The 15706-nt window shown below is 38.4% G+C and overlaps 1 protein-coding gene across 2 annotated transcripts in view; it reads left to right on the top strand.

Moving 5' to 3' along the window:
* Positions 1-15706, top strand: part of PACRG (parkin coregulated) — a 514683-nt gene that overhangs the window by 270242 nt on the left and 228735 nt on the right. For both annotated transcript variants that reach the window (XM_060029677.1, XM_060029676.1), the window contains exon 3: positions 10264-10435. In XM_060029677.1, the coding sequence (XP_059885660.1) occupies positions 10264-10435 (172 nt within the window). The remainder of the gene's footprint in view (positions 1-10263; positions 10436-15706) is intronic.

The raw sequence follows: 15706 nt of genomic DNA, 5'->3' as shown, positions 1-15706 counted from the left end.
CTAAGTTTATAGAAATGTACGTGCTTCTTCATGCTACAGGGTCAGTGTTCAGCACCAGCCCGCTGTGCGCTCTGCCATGGTCCCCGCCCTCAGCTCTAGATATGGCCATTCATCATCTGGCCATTGTTCCTGAGCTGAGTATGCTTCTCAGAGTTAGCTCAGAGGACAGATTCAAAAGGTCAGAATTAAAATTCAAACACATGCTTATTGAGTATTCACCTATTATGTGCCAAACACCCTTCTAGGCAATGACAAGTTCCCTGAACAACAGAACTTAAGAAATTGCAATGTATAAATGATAAGGACCGCAAAGAAATCAAACAGGGCAGTAGGCAGTGGTAAGAGGGCCTCACTGAACTGAAATCTAGATGAAAGGAGTTGCCAGCAACTGAGAGGTCTGGAGAGAAAGGGAGGAGTGCATTCAAAGAAAGTCTCTAAGGAGGAATGAGTGATGCACCAGCTGTCTGGGGAACAAAAGGCACCAGTGTCTCCAGGGAACAATGCTGCAGAAGGACAGCATGCAGTGAAGGGAACAACCCACGTTCCCAGTGACCTTGGTTTTGTTCAATCCTTTGGTCCCTTTTCGGCTCTCATTAACATGATGTAATTGGCCTTGTGAAACTGTTTTCCCTGGGCCCCTTGACACCACACCCTCATCACTGGAGTTCATCCTTGATTTCCTTCCTTCAAATTCTGCATTCAATCCATCAGCAGTTTGATCGATTCTATCTCCAAACAAGTCCTTATTTCATTCACTTTTCCGCCATTTTGCTTACTACCAGCTTACCCTAAGTCACCAACTTTCTTTACCCGGATTACTGCAACAGTCTCTTAATTGATCTACCTGTTTCCATTTTTCCCTTCCTATTTCCTTTCTCCATATGCTCGGGTCCCGACCTGCTGTGGCTCCTGACTAATGTCCCACCAGGGCCTCCCAGGTTGAAGAGAAATGGGAGTGAAGAAGCATTGATACCTTTATTGTGGAAAACAATGTGAAAACAGTGTGGTAGCTAGGAGGAGCTCTTCAGATAAAAAGAAAAATACATTAAGGAGGAGTCAGATATATCATGTCAGATATATCATTAAAAACAAAACAAAACAAATACAGACAAAGCTCTTGATTGTAAATGGAAAGTGAGAATGTTTCCCAAGCCCTAGCCAAATCTATCAACTGAAACAGTATTAAAATAATAAAGAGGAAACAGAAGATATGCAAACAGAAAAGAGTTATGTACAAAAAAGTGACCTTGTGGCAAGTAGAGAAATGTCTACAGTGTTTAAAGAAGTTTTTGATCTCAAACTATACTGGCAATTTGTTATTCCATTAAGACAACAGATCTGAGTGAAATAGACATGCCAAATAATTGATAAACAGGTCAGAAGAAGAACTTACAAGAATTTCTGGTATGAATATGTGGTCAGTGAGCTAGAATGAGTTAAAGACACAGAGAAAATCTTTTTCTTTCTCAGTCTCTTTCACTCAGTCTTTCATTCAATTTTACTGTCTTGCAAATGCTCCCTCTTTTTTTTCTTTTCCTTTATCCTTGCTCCCATTGCTTTTCTTTCTTTTTCAAAACTTTTGAAATTAACAGTCATATGTATGCTTGATATTTGTTGTTTGAAGACATATTACAAAATGAGAGAGGAAAAAAACAAATCCAACTATAAGCTACTTAGAAAAGATATTCTTTTATTTTTTTTAAACATCTTTATTGGAGTATAATTGCTTTACATTGCTGTGTTAGTTTCTGCTGTATAACAAAGTGAATCAGCTATACGTGTACATATATCCCCATATCTCATCCCTCTTGCGTCTCCCTCCCACCCTCCCTATCCCCCCTGTCTAGGTGGTCACAAAGCACCGAGCTGATCTCCCTGTGCTATGCGGCTGCTTCCCACTAGCTATGTATTTTACATTTGGTGGTGTATGTATGTCAATGATACTCTCTCACTTCATCCCAGTTTACCCTTCCCCCTCCCTGTGTCCTCAAGTCCATTTTCTACATTTGTGTCTTTATTGATGTCCTGCCCCTAGTTTCATCAGAACAATTTTGATTGTTTTTTAGATTCCATATGTATGTGTTAGCGTATGGTATTTGTTTTTCTCTTTCTGACTTACTTCACTCTGTATGACAGACCCTAGGTCCATCCACCTCACTACAAATAACTCAGTTTTGTTTCTTTTTACGGCTGAGTAATATTCCATTATATATATGTGCCACAACTTCTTTATCCATTCATCTGTCAGTGGACACCTAGGTTGCTTCCATATCCTGGCTATTGCAAATAGAGCTGCAGTGAACACTGTGGTACATGACTCTTTTTGAATTATGGTTTTCTCAGGGTATATACCCAGTAGTGGGATTGCTGTGTTGTATAGTAGTTGTATTTTTAGTTTTTTAAGGAACCTCCATACTGTTCTCCATAGTGGCTGTGCCACTTTACATTCCCACCAACAGTGCAAGAGGGTTCACTTTTCTCCACAAGCTCTCCAGCATTTATCGTTTGTAGATTTTTTGATGATGGCCATTCTGACTGGTGTGAGGTGATACCTCATTGTAGTTTTGATTTGCATTTCTCTAATGACTAGTGATAGTGAGCATCATTTCATGTGTTTGTTGGCAATCTGTATATCCTCTTTGGAGAAATGTCTGTTTAAAGCTTCTGCCCATTTTTGGATTGGGTTGTTTGTTTTCTTTTATACTGAGCTGCATGAGCTGCTTGTATATTTTGGAGATTAATCCTTGGTCAGTTGCTTCATTTGCAAATATTTTCTCCTATTCTGAGGGTTGTCTTTTCATCTTGTTTATGGTTTCCTTTGCTGTGCAAAAGCTTTTAAGTTTCATTAGGTCCCATTTGTTTATTTTGGTTTATATTTCCATTTGTCTAGGAGGTGGGTCAAAAAGGATCTTGCTGTGATGTATTTCATAGAGTCTTCTAACTATGTTTTCCTCTAAGAGTTGGATAGTGTCTGGCCTTACATTTAGGTCTTTAATCCATTTTCTTTTTCTTTTTTTTTTTTTTTTTGCGATACGCGGGCCTCTCACTGTTGTGGCCTCTCCCCTTGCGGAGCACAAGCTCTGGACGCGCAGACTCAGCAGCCATGGCTCATGGGCCCAGCCACTCTGCAGCATGTGGGATCTTCCCGGAATGGGGCACGAACCCATGTCCTCTGCACTGGCAGGCGGAATCTCAACCACTGCGCCACCAGGGAAGCCCTCTTTAATCCATTTTGAGCTTATTGTTGTGTATGGTGCTAGGGAGTGTTCTAATTTCATTCTTTTACATGTAGCTGTCCAGTTTTCCCAGCACCACTTATTGAAGGGCTGTCTTTTCTCCATTGTATATTCTTGCCTCCTTTGTCAAGATAAGGTGACCATATGTGTGTGGGTTTATCTCTGGGCTTTCCATCCTGTTCCATTGATCTATATTTCTATTTTTGTGCCAGTACCATACTGTCTTGATTACTGTAGCTTTGTTGTATAGTCTGAAGTCTGGGAGCCTGATTCCCCCAGCTCCGTTTTTCTTTCTCAAGATTGCTTTGGCTATTCAGGGTCTTTTGTGTTTCCATACAGATTGTGAAATTTTTTGTTCTAGTTCTGTGAAAAATGCCATTGGTAGTTTGATAGAGATTGCATTGAATCTGTAGATTTCATTGGGTAATATAGTTATTTTCACAATGTTGATTCTTCCAATCTAAGAACATGGTATATATCTCCATCTGTTTGTATCATCTTTATTTTCTTTAATCAGTGTCTTACAGTTTTCTGCATACAGGTCTTTTGTCTCCTTAGGTAAGTTTATTCCTAGGTATTTTATTCTTTTTGTTGCAGTGGTAAATGCGACTGTTTCCTTAATTTCTCTTTCATGTTTTTAATCATTAGTGTATAGGAATGCAAGAGATTTCTCTGCATTAATTTTGTATCCTGCTACTTTACCAAATTCACTGATTAGCTCTAGTAGTTTTCTGGTAGAGTCTTAGGATTCTTTATGTATAGTATCATATCATCTGCAAACAGTGACAGCTTTACTTCTTCTTTTCTTATTTACATTCCTTTTATTTCTTTTTCTTCTCTGATTCCTGTGGTTAAAACTTCCAAAACTATTTTGAATAATAGTGGTGAGGGTGGGCATCCATGTCTTGTTCCTGATTTTAGAGGAAATGGTTTCAGTTTTTCACCATTGAGAATGATGTTGGCTATGGGTTTGTCATATATGCCCTTTATTATGCTGAGGTAAGTTCCCTCTATTCCTACTTTCTGGAGGGTTTTTATCATAAATGGTGCTGAATTTTGTCAAAAGCTTTCTCTGCATCTATTGAGATGATCATATGGTTTTTCTCTTTCAGTTTGTTAATATGGTGTATCACATTGATTGATTTCTGTATATTGAAGAATCCTTGCATTCCTGAGATAAACCCCACTTGATCATGGTGTATGATCCTTTTAATGTGCTGTTGGATTCTTTTTGCTAGCATTTTGTTGAGGATCTTTGCATCTATGTTCATCAGTGATATTGGTTTGTAGTTTTCTTTTTTTGCGACATCTTTGTCTGGTTCTGGTATCAGGGAGATGGTAGCCTCATAAAATGAGTTTGGGAGTGTTCCTCCCTCTGCTATATTTTGAAAGAGTTTGAGAAGTATAGGTGTTAGCTCTTCTCTAAATGTTTGATAGATTTCAGCTGTGAAGCCATCTGGTCCTGGGATTTTGTTTGTTGGAAGATTTTTAATCACAGTTTCAATTTCAGTGCTTGTGATTGGTCTGTTCATATTTTCTATTTCTTTCTGGCTCAGTCTTGGAAGTTTGTGCATTTTTAAGAGTTTGTCCATTTCTTCCAGGTTGTCCATTTTATTGGTATATAGTTGCTTGTAGTAATCTCTCATGGTCCTTTGTATTCCTGCAGGGTCAGTTGTTAATTCTCCTTTTTCATTTCTAATTCTGTTGATTTGAGTCTTCTCCCTTTTTTCCTTGATGAGCCTGGCTAGTGGTTTATCAATTTTGTTTATCTTCTCAAACAACCAGCTTTTAGTTTTATTGATCTTTGCTATTGTTTCCTTCATTCCTTTTTCATTTACTTCTGATCTGATCTTTATGATTTCTTTCCTTCTGCTAACTTTGGGGGTTTTTTGCTCTTCTTTCTCTAATTGCTTTAGGTATAAGGTTGTTTATTCGAGATTTTTCTTGTTTCTTGAGGTAGGATTTTATTGATATAAACTTCCCCCTTAGAACTGCTTTTGCTGCATCCCATAGGTTTTGTGTCGTTGAGTTTTCATTTTCATTTGTTTCTAGGTATTTTTTGATTTCCTCTTTGATTTCTTCAGTGATCTTGGTTATTTAGTAGTGTATTGTTTAGCCTCCGTGTGTTGGAATTTTTAGTTTTTTTCTTGTAATTGATATCTAGGCTCATAGCATTGTGGTCTGAAGAGATACTTGATACGATTTCAATTTTCTTAAATTTACTTGATTTGTGACCCAAGATATGATCTATCCTAGAGAATGTTGCATGAGCACTAGAGAAGAAAGTGTATTCTGTGGTTTTTGGATGGAATATACTATAAATAGCTATTAGGTCCGTCTGGTCTAATGTGTCATTTAAAGCTTGTGTTTCCTTATTTATTTTCATTTTGGATGATCTGTCCATTGGTGAAAAGTCCCCTACTATGAGTGTGTTACTGTCGATTTCCTCTTTTATGGCTGTTAGCATTTGCCTTATGTATTGAGGTGTTCCTATGTTGGTTGCATAAATATTTACAATTGTTATATCTTCTTCTTGGATCGGTCCCTTGATCATTATGTAGTGTCCTTCTTTGTCTCTTCTAATAGTCCTTATTTTAAAGTCTATTTTGTCTGATATGAGAATTGCTACTCCAGCTGTCTTTTGATTTCCATTTGCATGGAATATCTTTTTCCATCCCCTTACTTTCAGTCTGTATGTGTCCCTAGGTCTGAACTGGGTCTCTTGTAGACAGCATATATATATGGGTCGATTCAGCCAGTCTATGTCGTTTGGTTGGAGCATTTAATCCATTTACATTTAAGGTAGTTATCGATATGTATGTTCTTATTACCATTTTCTTAATTGTTTTGGGTTTGTTATTGTAGGTCTTTTCCTTCTCTTGTGTTTCCTACTTAGAGAAGTTCCATTAGCATTTGTTGTAAAGCTGGTTTGGTGCTGCTGAATTCTCTTAGCTTTTGCTCATCTATAAAGGTTTTAATTTCTCTGTCGAATCTGAATCAGATCTTTGCTGGGTAGAGAATCTTGGTTGTAGGTTTTTCCCTTTCATCACTTTAAATATGTCCTGCCACTCCCTTCTAACTTGCAGAGTTTCTGCTGAATGATCAGCTATTAACCTTATGGAGATTTCCTTATATGTTATTTGTTGCTTTTCCCTTACTGCTTTTAATATTTTTTCTTTGTATTTAATTTCTTATAGTTTGATTAATATGTGTCTTGGCATGTTTCTCCTTGGTTTTATCCTGTATGGGACTCTTTGTGCTTCCTGGACGTGATTAACTATTTCCTTTCCTATGTTAGGGAAGTTTTCAACTATAATCTCTTCAAATATTTTCTCAGACCCTTTTTTCTTCTCTCCTCTTCTGGGACCCCTATAATTTGAATGTTGGTGTGTTTAATGTTGTCCCAGAGGTCTCTGAGACTGTCCTCAATTCTTTTCATTATTCTGCTCTGCAGTGGTCATTTCCACTATTTTATCTTCCAGATCACTTATCTGTTCTTCTCCATCAGTTATTCTGCTATTGATTCCTTCTAGGGAATTTTTAATTTCATTTATTGTGTTGTTCATCATTGTTTGTTTGCTCTTTAGTTCTACTACGTCCTTGTTAAACATTTCTTGTATTTTCTCCATTCTATTTCCAAGATTTTGGATCATCTTTACTATCATTACTCTGAATTCTTTTTCAGGTAGACTGCCTATTTCCTCTTCATTTGTTTGGTCTGGTGGGTTTTTACATTGCTCCTTCATCTGCTGCTTATTTCTCTGTCTTCCCATTTTACTTAATTTACTGTGTTTGGAGTCTCCTTTTCGCAGGCTGCAGGTTTGTAGTTCCCGTTGTTTTTGATGTCTGCCTCCCTTGGGTAAGGTTGGTTTAGTGGCTTGTGTAGGCTTCCTAGTGGAGGGGACTGGTGCCTGTTTTCTGGTGGGTGGGGCTGGATCTTGTCTTTCTGGTGGTCAGGGCTGCGTCCGTTGGTGTTTTGGGGTGTCTGTGAACTTAGTATGATTTTAGGCAGCCTCACTGCTAATGGATCAGGTTGTGTTCCTGTCTTGCTAGTTGTTTGTCATGGGACATCCAGCACTGGAGCCTGCTGCCCTTTGGGTGGAGCTGGGTGTTGGCCTTGAGACAGAGATCTCTGGAGAGCTCTCACCGATTGATATTACATGGGGCCTGGAGGTCCCAATATCCTGAACTTGGCTCTCCTACCTCAGAGGCTCAGGCCTGAGACCCGGCTGGAGCACCAACACCCTGTCAGCCACACGGCCATGCTTCAGGCTAATTCGTCCTCCAGTCCCAGTGACCCAGCCCAAATGGTAAAACTGTTTGCAAATCTCTGGGATCAGGTATCTTGGATGTTCCTTTTCCTGCGCGCAGCACTGCAGTAAGCAATAGTCTCCCTCCAGAGTGTGACAACCAGACATGGCCCACTCCCTCCAACATTCTCACAGCTTTGCTTCTGGTGCTCCACCTAAAAAAGATATGCTTAAACATAATGTCAAAGGAAGGAAGAAAGTAAAGTATGGAGAAAGATAAAGTAGACAAAACAGTGATAGCAATATTAGAATTAGATTAGACTAAGACAGACTGCATTAATAATGATAAAGAGGATAAAGACAGGAGGATAAAGGGACCAGTTCACAAGGAGATTACAATAATGCTGAACCTTGACATGCCTCACAACATAGCCTGATAAGTAGTATCATGTCCTGCAGCCAGACTGCTTGGGTTTGGATCCCAGCTCTAGCACTAACTAGCTGCAAACCTTAGGCAAGTTATTAAACCTTTCTGTGCCTCAGTTTCCTTATACTGAAAATTGGGTTGCCAGTAATACCTACCTCTTAGAACTGTTATGAGGATTAAGTGAACTAATACACATAAGTATTTACAATAGTGTCTGGTATCATAAACTTGGCTTTTTTTTGTTGCTGTTGTTGATGTTGGAATTGTTGCCCCAAATCACACTAAAAAAAAAATCCAACAAAATTCCAAAGAAAAATTGGCATGTCAGTAATCTTAGTAGGAGATTTTTAACTTACTTCTCTAAGATACATATGTTTTAAAATATTTGAGAATACTGTGAGATCGCTCCAATAAAATAGTAAAACAGGCTTTATCTTTCAAATCATCAGACACAAAAATGTAAAGAAAACAATCCACATAACAAAAATACACAGTTGAAAGGAAAAAGTAAATGAAAAATGAAATTCAGAGACCAAAAAATAAGATGACAGAAGTTAACTAGACATAGCCATAAATGTGAATGCTTAATATATTAAAATACAAAGTCTTAGATCATATTACAGTAGAAAATTTAATGATTTTCTACTTTATAAGAGACATATGTAAAACTGTGACAATGGGCTTAAAAATTTAGCAAAATATCAAAAGTACAAGTCAAAATATAGTACAGATGACACTTTTATTATGAAGTTAAGTTACAAGGTAAAATTATAGGTAACAACATTGTATAATACTTTTGGAGCTGAATGATGTAACAATAGTTTTTAATTGTGCAAAATAATGTTCTAAAGTGTTCTCAAATACACAACAATCCTTGAGAAGGTTGGTATTAAATATATACTTCATAAACTTTTACTATGAATAAAGCAACTTTTACAACTATTGAAGGAATGTAAAGTAAAGCATATCTGTACATACCTCCATTTAGGATTCATTTTCCAAGTTCCACTTCCCAAAGGGCATGAATATTAGAATCTGAGTGCTTACTTCCTTAGTTGGCTGGGTAGTTCATGAGCAGTCTGGAGACAGACCTCCTGCTTGGAGAATTGTAGGACATTTGATTCACCCAGACTTATAGTAAGCACTCAGAAATGTGGTTGGGTTGTTATCAGTTACTCACACCCAGGCCCAGGCAGGCACATGGCTAGAAACTCCAGAATGCTGGGAGACAACTGGAGGGTATGAAAACCTCCTAATGTAAAAAGGTTTCTCTGAGGTCTTGGTGGGCTCCTCACTTAATTTTATATATATATATATATATATATATATATATATATATATATATATATATATATATATATGGTGATAATTGGAAGCTGGATACCTTCATAAGGACATGAAAATCAGGGAAATTTGCACCTCTTACTGGGAACACTGCATCCTTTGCTCTGTAGGTGTGTTATATCCACAGTCTGTCTGTTGGCCTCTTTCCATCCATGATATCACCATCATTCCTGTCACCTTGCGGGTAGAAAGTCAGGTCATGGATACTCTAGATAGTAGAGGACCCAGGCTAGAGCAGATCTACATGTGAACAGCTGCCAAAGTGCCATCTCTTTTCTCTGTTCTGGAAATTTTGTTCCTATTCCTTACGGTGCTTGATACTATTGCAAAGATCTGGACAAGAGGTCATGCAAGCATTATTGAGAGTGAAGTATATAGAAGTGGAAAAGTGGTATATCTCTGGCCCCAGAAGAAGCAGAGGAGAGTTTGGGATATTTTAATTCTGAGGGGTCCGTGGTCTGTTTAGGTTCAGCTCAGTGTGTGTCTTCCATGGAATCGTATTTTACCCCTTACTCTCATATTTGCCAGGTCCTGAAGAGACATATCTCACAAGAATATATTAATGTGCAATACCTATTAGAGTTTTGTTAGAAATTCAGATGTTAATCTCCTTTCAACTGTTTCTTTCCCATTTTATTCTTTTATATATATATTTTTTTTCAGCATACATACCATGGACTTTTTGAATCCCTTTTCAGTATTGCCTTTGTGCCAAATGGTAAAAAATTAACCTAAGAACCCCCCCCGAAAAGTACTAAAATGCTCCCAATGTAGATTATTAATGATTTTAATCTGTTACTATTTAAAGGTCAATGATTTTAACCTCATTACTACTAGATTAAAGACGTGACAACATACTTCAGGTTGTTACGTGAGTTGGCTAATAAAATCTTCCTGAAGTTCTGAAGAACTTGCTTCTCCTAAGTTAGTGACAGCTTCACAGTTGGCCCAGCCATGCTTTGCCTCATTGTTGTTTTCACATAGCATTTTTTCTCTGTCCTTTCAGGTGGAAATTGAGAAGCTGGATTACCATCATTATCTGCCTCTGTTTTTTGATGGGCTCTGTGAAATGACATTTCCCTATGAATTTTTTGCTCGGCAAGGAATCCACGACATGCTGGAACACGGGGGGAACAAGATTCTTCCTGTCATTCCGCAGCTCATTATCCCGATAAAAAGTAAGTGAACAGGTAAAAAAGCATCACTCACTTTATATGGTGCCACTTTTTGACAACTTGCTAATTAAGCAATAAAACACAACAGACTGAGGCTATCCCCAGGTTTTGCAATAATTTTTATAAATTGACTTATGGGGCCAAACATCCCAAATCTCCTAATATATCCCATCATTGATACTGCGGTGCAGCTTAGCGACATAAATAAACTAAATTGCATGGGGTTTACACTAACTTAAAATGTTTCATAGTAAAGACATAAGCATTAACATTAATTTGTACATTCATAAGTAAAGTGTATAACATACAATACAAACACAATTATATTTAGTATCTTTTATGCAGCAGAATTCATAATTTTAAGAAAAAAATTCTGGAATAGAGAAAAGATCAATGTTATTAAATACTTGAACTTTTTGTCACAGTGGATTATCTGGGGGGGGTCCCTTGAGTAATCCTGTCACTGGCTTTATCTGTTTGTCTATAAAATGAGATTGTGCTTCCTTTTTGTGGTCAATTTATTCTGGCCTGAGTCCCTACAGACTAGTTGGCTGAGAGCACCCCTTTAAAAGTGTTTCTGAGAAAAACAAATACTGTACGCTAACACATATATATGGAATCTAACAAACAAACAAAAATGGTTTTGAAGAACCTAGGGGCAGGACAGGAATAAAGACGCAGATGTAGAGAATGGACTTGAGGACATGGGGAGGGGGAAGGGTAAGCTGGGATGAAGTGAGAGAGTGGCATGGACATATATACACTACTAAATGTAAAATAGAGAGCTAGTGGGAAGCAGCCGCATAGCACAGGGAGATCAGTTCGGTGCTTTGTGACCACCTAGAGGGGTGGGATAGGGAGGGTGGGAGGGAGACACAAGAGGGAGGAGATACGGGGGTATATGTATATGTATAGCTGATTCAGTTTGTTATAAAGAAGAAACTAACAAAAATAAATAAATAAGTAAATCCAGGAGAGAGAAAGAATTGAGGTGAAGGACAGATGAAGATGTATGGCAAAATGTTGATAACTGTTAAAGTTGGGTGATGGGTATGTGGGTTCATCATTCTCTTTACTTTTGTATATGTATTTGAAAATTCCCATATTAAAAAGTTTTAAGAAAAAAATAAGTGTTTTCTGAGATGTTCATTGTCCAGTGCAATGGCATCTCATGGCCCCCAGACAAGACCCTTAGCCACTTCCAGTCCAGTCTCCTCACCTAGCTGCCATCCTGCTGACGGCCCTTGAAATAGAGCCATCCTACAGTGATGAGATTCCAGCCTCTTCTCAAGTCCAAATGGCCAGGACTGGCCCCCTCTGCTATCCCCTTAAGCCCCCAGACTCTGCCTGCACCAGAGTTGCTGACCTGCACTGTTGCTGCTGCTTCAGCTTTTGTCACTGCTGCTGATTGAAAAGCAGAGGTTGGTGCCTCTGAGCAGGTCATGGGCAGAGGAAATCCCACCCTTTCCCAGCCAGAGCTGCCCCAGGCATTTTACCCACTGGCTCGGGGCCCAAACACCCCATGGCTTCAGAGGAATGAGCAGGTCCCTGCTTCCCCACCCCAAGTTCCACTCACTCCCAACTCCAGGATGGACCGCTGCCCAGGATGATTGACGGTATACCTGCCTAGTCTCCTAGGATACAGGGGAACCCCATCCTCACTGTCTCAGAGGTAGTTTTGCCATATGGTTTGGCCAAAACAAGAACAAAATAGTTCAACATTGGGTCATTTCCCACAGTCTGGATTACTTAATCTGATCTGTGGTCCCTAGTTTATTGATTCGAATTAAGTGTCATTAGAGTTCTAGAATTTTGGCAGTTCTTCCGTCACTATGTAAATTGAGTCAACTTTAAAATTTGCTCTCATGTCTTTGAGATTTCTGTAAGAGATATGTAACTGACTGCTTCCAATTTCCACCAAGACATAGAAAGTGAAACCAAACAAGAGGACAGTGATACCTGCTATGAAAAGCAATGTGGAAAGAAAAACGACTCTTCAAAAGCGACTTTATTAAAAACCAATTTTCCTTTCCCCTCATGCATCAGCTGAGTGAAGGGCTAATCTTTAAAGGCCTTCAGGAAGGATATATAATACTGAGTTATATTAAAACCTTTTCCAAATGTGATTTATTCTTTCTAACAAGTCATAATTTTTGAATATGTTAAATTCTAGTAAAAATGCTACATTTTCTAAAGATGATGCACAAGTTTTATCGATAATCAAAAAAGCCCAGAACATTCTCCCCGGGGAACTATCTGGAGAGCACATTATCCTTTTGTCCTGCACCCATCCGAACAGCAGCAATACCGGAAGTCTGTTCTTTTCTTTACAATAAGCTGTTCATTTTGGGATCCCTGCCTTCTCAGGAGTCTCTCCCTCATAGCCCCACTGAAAACACTGAAGGGCAGAAAGAGAACTTCTAAGAAATATTTTGATTATACCACTTACAATTAAAACAGTCCAAATTAGAGTATTGTAGGCCAAGGTGGATTGATTTTCAATTTTATTTGATTTAAGTATTTTGAAGATACTTAAATGAGTTAAGAGAGAAGTGATGTGTTCTAAGGACACATCCTAGAGGTCATTTGCTGATGAGTGAAAACATTAAGAACTCAGTAAACATGATCTGTCAGGGAATAGGAACTATGTATGAATTTGATCATTTACAGTTCCAGAAGCAATGAAAGTTTCTCTTGGTAGATATCCTAGTTTGCCTTCCTGGGCTTCTGCTATTATATACTGATCCTGAATCTTCTAACGCAGCTTGCTTCTTCTCACTCTGTCTACATCACTGAAAGCCAAACTTTACTCAGCAAAGAATAGTGATTAACTATGCAAGATAATGCATGTTTCCAGCACAGTGTGAAAAGTATTACATACATAAACTACATTTTTCAGGTGGAATTCTGGAAGGGAGCTAGTTGATCCAGAAGCGGACTGATACACATAATTGGCATAACATATAACAGCTGTGTGTACCTTATTTTCAAAAGGTACTATTAGTAAAATTTTGGCTCATTCCAGGGGCAAAAGTTAACCTCACCATCACCAGCTAGCAGTTCTTTAACATCTTTTCTTGAATTCTAATTCATCGATAATTAATATCTCTGAAGGCAAAGCAAAATATATAAACTCCCTGTGGAGCTGTGAATGGGATTACCTGCCTATCTATTTCTGGAATCTGGAGTTTATTTCAACTAAATGGAAGGTTGATAATACTGGAATGAGAAATGGACACATTCAGTGGTTCTACGATTTCTAACATAAAAAGAGATAAGAAGACCCTTTACTTTCTGCTTCTCTCCTTGGCTCAAGACCCCAAGTGGGGTCATCGAGTAATAACGGGAACAGTGCACATCTAACACATTGTTCCATTCCTGTTGCTTTATGGCATCACTACAGGTCCTCCTCTTCCTCTCCCACTTTCTTATTTACACCTTCTTGAGTTATTCTGGGTCAGAAACTACAAAAAAAATCCCAGTATAAAGTAGTCAGCATTGGCAATGGAGTATTGATTGCTGAGAGCAACAGCAAAACGTTGTAGGTGAGGATGAGATGAGAGGGACCGTGTGAGCAATCCAAACTGTGGATTTTAGACTTCTGTCCACTCCATCCAGTGAGGAGAACACATATCCATCAAAATCCAGCAGAGCAATCCCAGGAAGAAGTCACTGGAAGCTTTGCCTATCGAAAGCAGAAGGGGATTCCCATAGCAGCCAGGAGGATAGGAGGTGCCAAGAGCAACCTGCAGAGTCTGGGTTTAGCGCTCTCTCTCCTCCATAAAAGCAAGAACAATAACAATAACCCAGCCACACAGGGCCATTCAAGACAAGTTGCTACACACAGGGGAGAAAATATCATGAATAGTCAGAGGAAAACTGTACCTCAACAACGTTTTGCATAGGATCCAGAAGAAACTTGTAGAAACGTGTTTGACATCCTCAGCATTCAGGAAGATACAGCCTCTATGAAACAGAAGCAGAAAGTTACAATAGGAGACCAGACTCACATGAAAATAAGCCAGTGCTGACTGAGAAAAGGGAAACTAAAAATGTCAGAGCAGGATTAATGTCCCCCCAGAGGCACAGAGGACAATCAACTGCACAACCTGGAATTGTAAATGTAGCCCATCTCCCTCAGAAAAGACAAGAATAAAAAAGAAGGTGAGGAAGGACTATAAAATGGAGAACATAGGACACAAGCAGGAGCTAAAAGTTATAGGGGCTCCCAAGAGGAATCATCAAAACAACAGGAATAGAAATGGTAATGGCAGAAGGAATTGAAAGAAATTTTCAGACATGAAAAATATCCCTTATTTTGCAGGTAGAAAATGCTCATTACAAGGAAAAACATCTGGACAGGGAAAAAAGTGGTACACACCAAGAAATAAAAATAACTGGGGCTAAGACACTTTTCGTAAGAGTAAATTCTAGACAGCAATGAGAATTGGAGGAGAATCACCTTATGCACATTTCATCCCTGTCGTATGAGTAGCAAGACATGATGTAATAAACGGAATGAAAATTGGTTTAAAAAAAGAAGGTAGGAGGAGAAGAAAGAGAAGGAGGAGAAGGAGAAGAGAAAGAAGACTCACAGACCCAGTGAGCATAATGCCCACCTGCCCTTCGTACCAAGGGTTACTGTGGATGTGCTCCAGCTCTCAGAGAGTAAAGCCAAGATAAGAACCCCAAAATGAGGATTCATAGTTTGAAAAGCAAGTTGCATTAAGAGCCGCTAAATCTAGAGTTAAGTGTAAATAGTTGATGGAAAAGAGTTTCAAAACTGCAAGAAATGCCAAAGGATCATTTTGCAGTAATGTGGCAAAAATAATTCAGAGAAATTGGATATAAACCTTCAAAGTCAATGGAGAAGATAAAAGTATTTAAAACAGAGGCTATATATTAAAAGAATGAAACTGAATAGGCAGCAAGGAAGTGCTGAGCCAAAAGCTCAAAATAAGGTGAAAATGTGAAATCAAATGTATCAACTATGAAAATTAACTTTCAGATTGGTTTGTGAAAAACAAAATCTGAATATAAACTCTCTCTATATATATAAAAACAAAATAATGCTTAAACATTTAAAAAATAAAAGCTGTATTGGGGAAAATGAAGAAAAAGAAGGCAAGAGTAGTTATTCAATTTTAGAAAAGTAGAATTTAATGAAAAGAAGTTTTATGTGTGTAAAGAGGATCAATTTCTATTGATAAAAATGTTCACAGTAAAGATGTTATTGTCATGACCCTTTGTGCAGTGCAAACCATGACATCATGT

Source organism: Delphinus delphis, chromosome 14, assembly GCF_949987515.2.
Source record: "Delphinus delphis chromosome 14, mDelDel1.2, whole genome shotgun sequence".
In the NCBI taxonomy this organism is placed as follows: domain Eukaryota; kingdom Metazoa; phylum Chordata; class Mammalia; order Artiodactyla; family Delphinidae; genus Delphinus; species Delphinus delphis.
The sequence above is the reverse complement of the archived record's forward strand: the minus strand, read 5'-3'. Positions and strand labels throughout refer to the sequence as shown.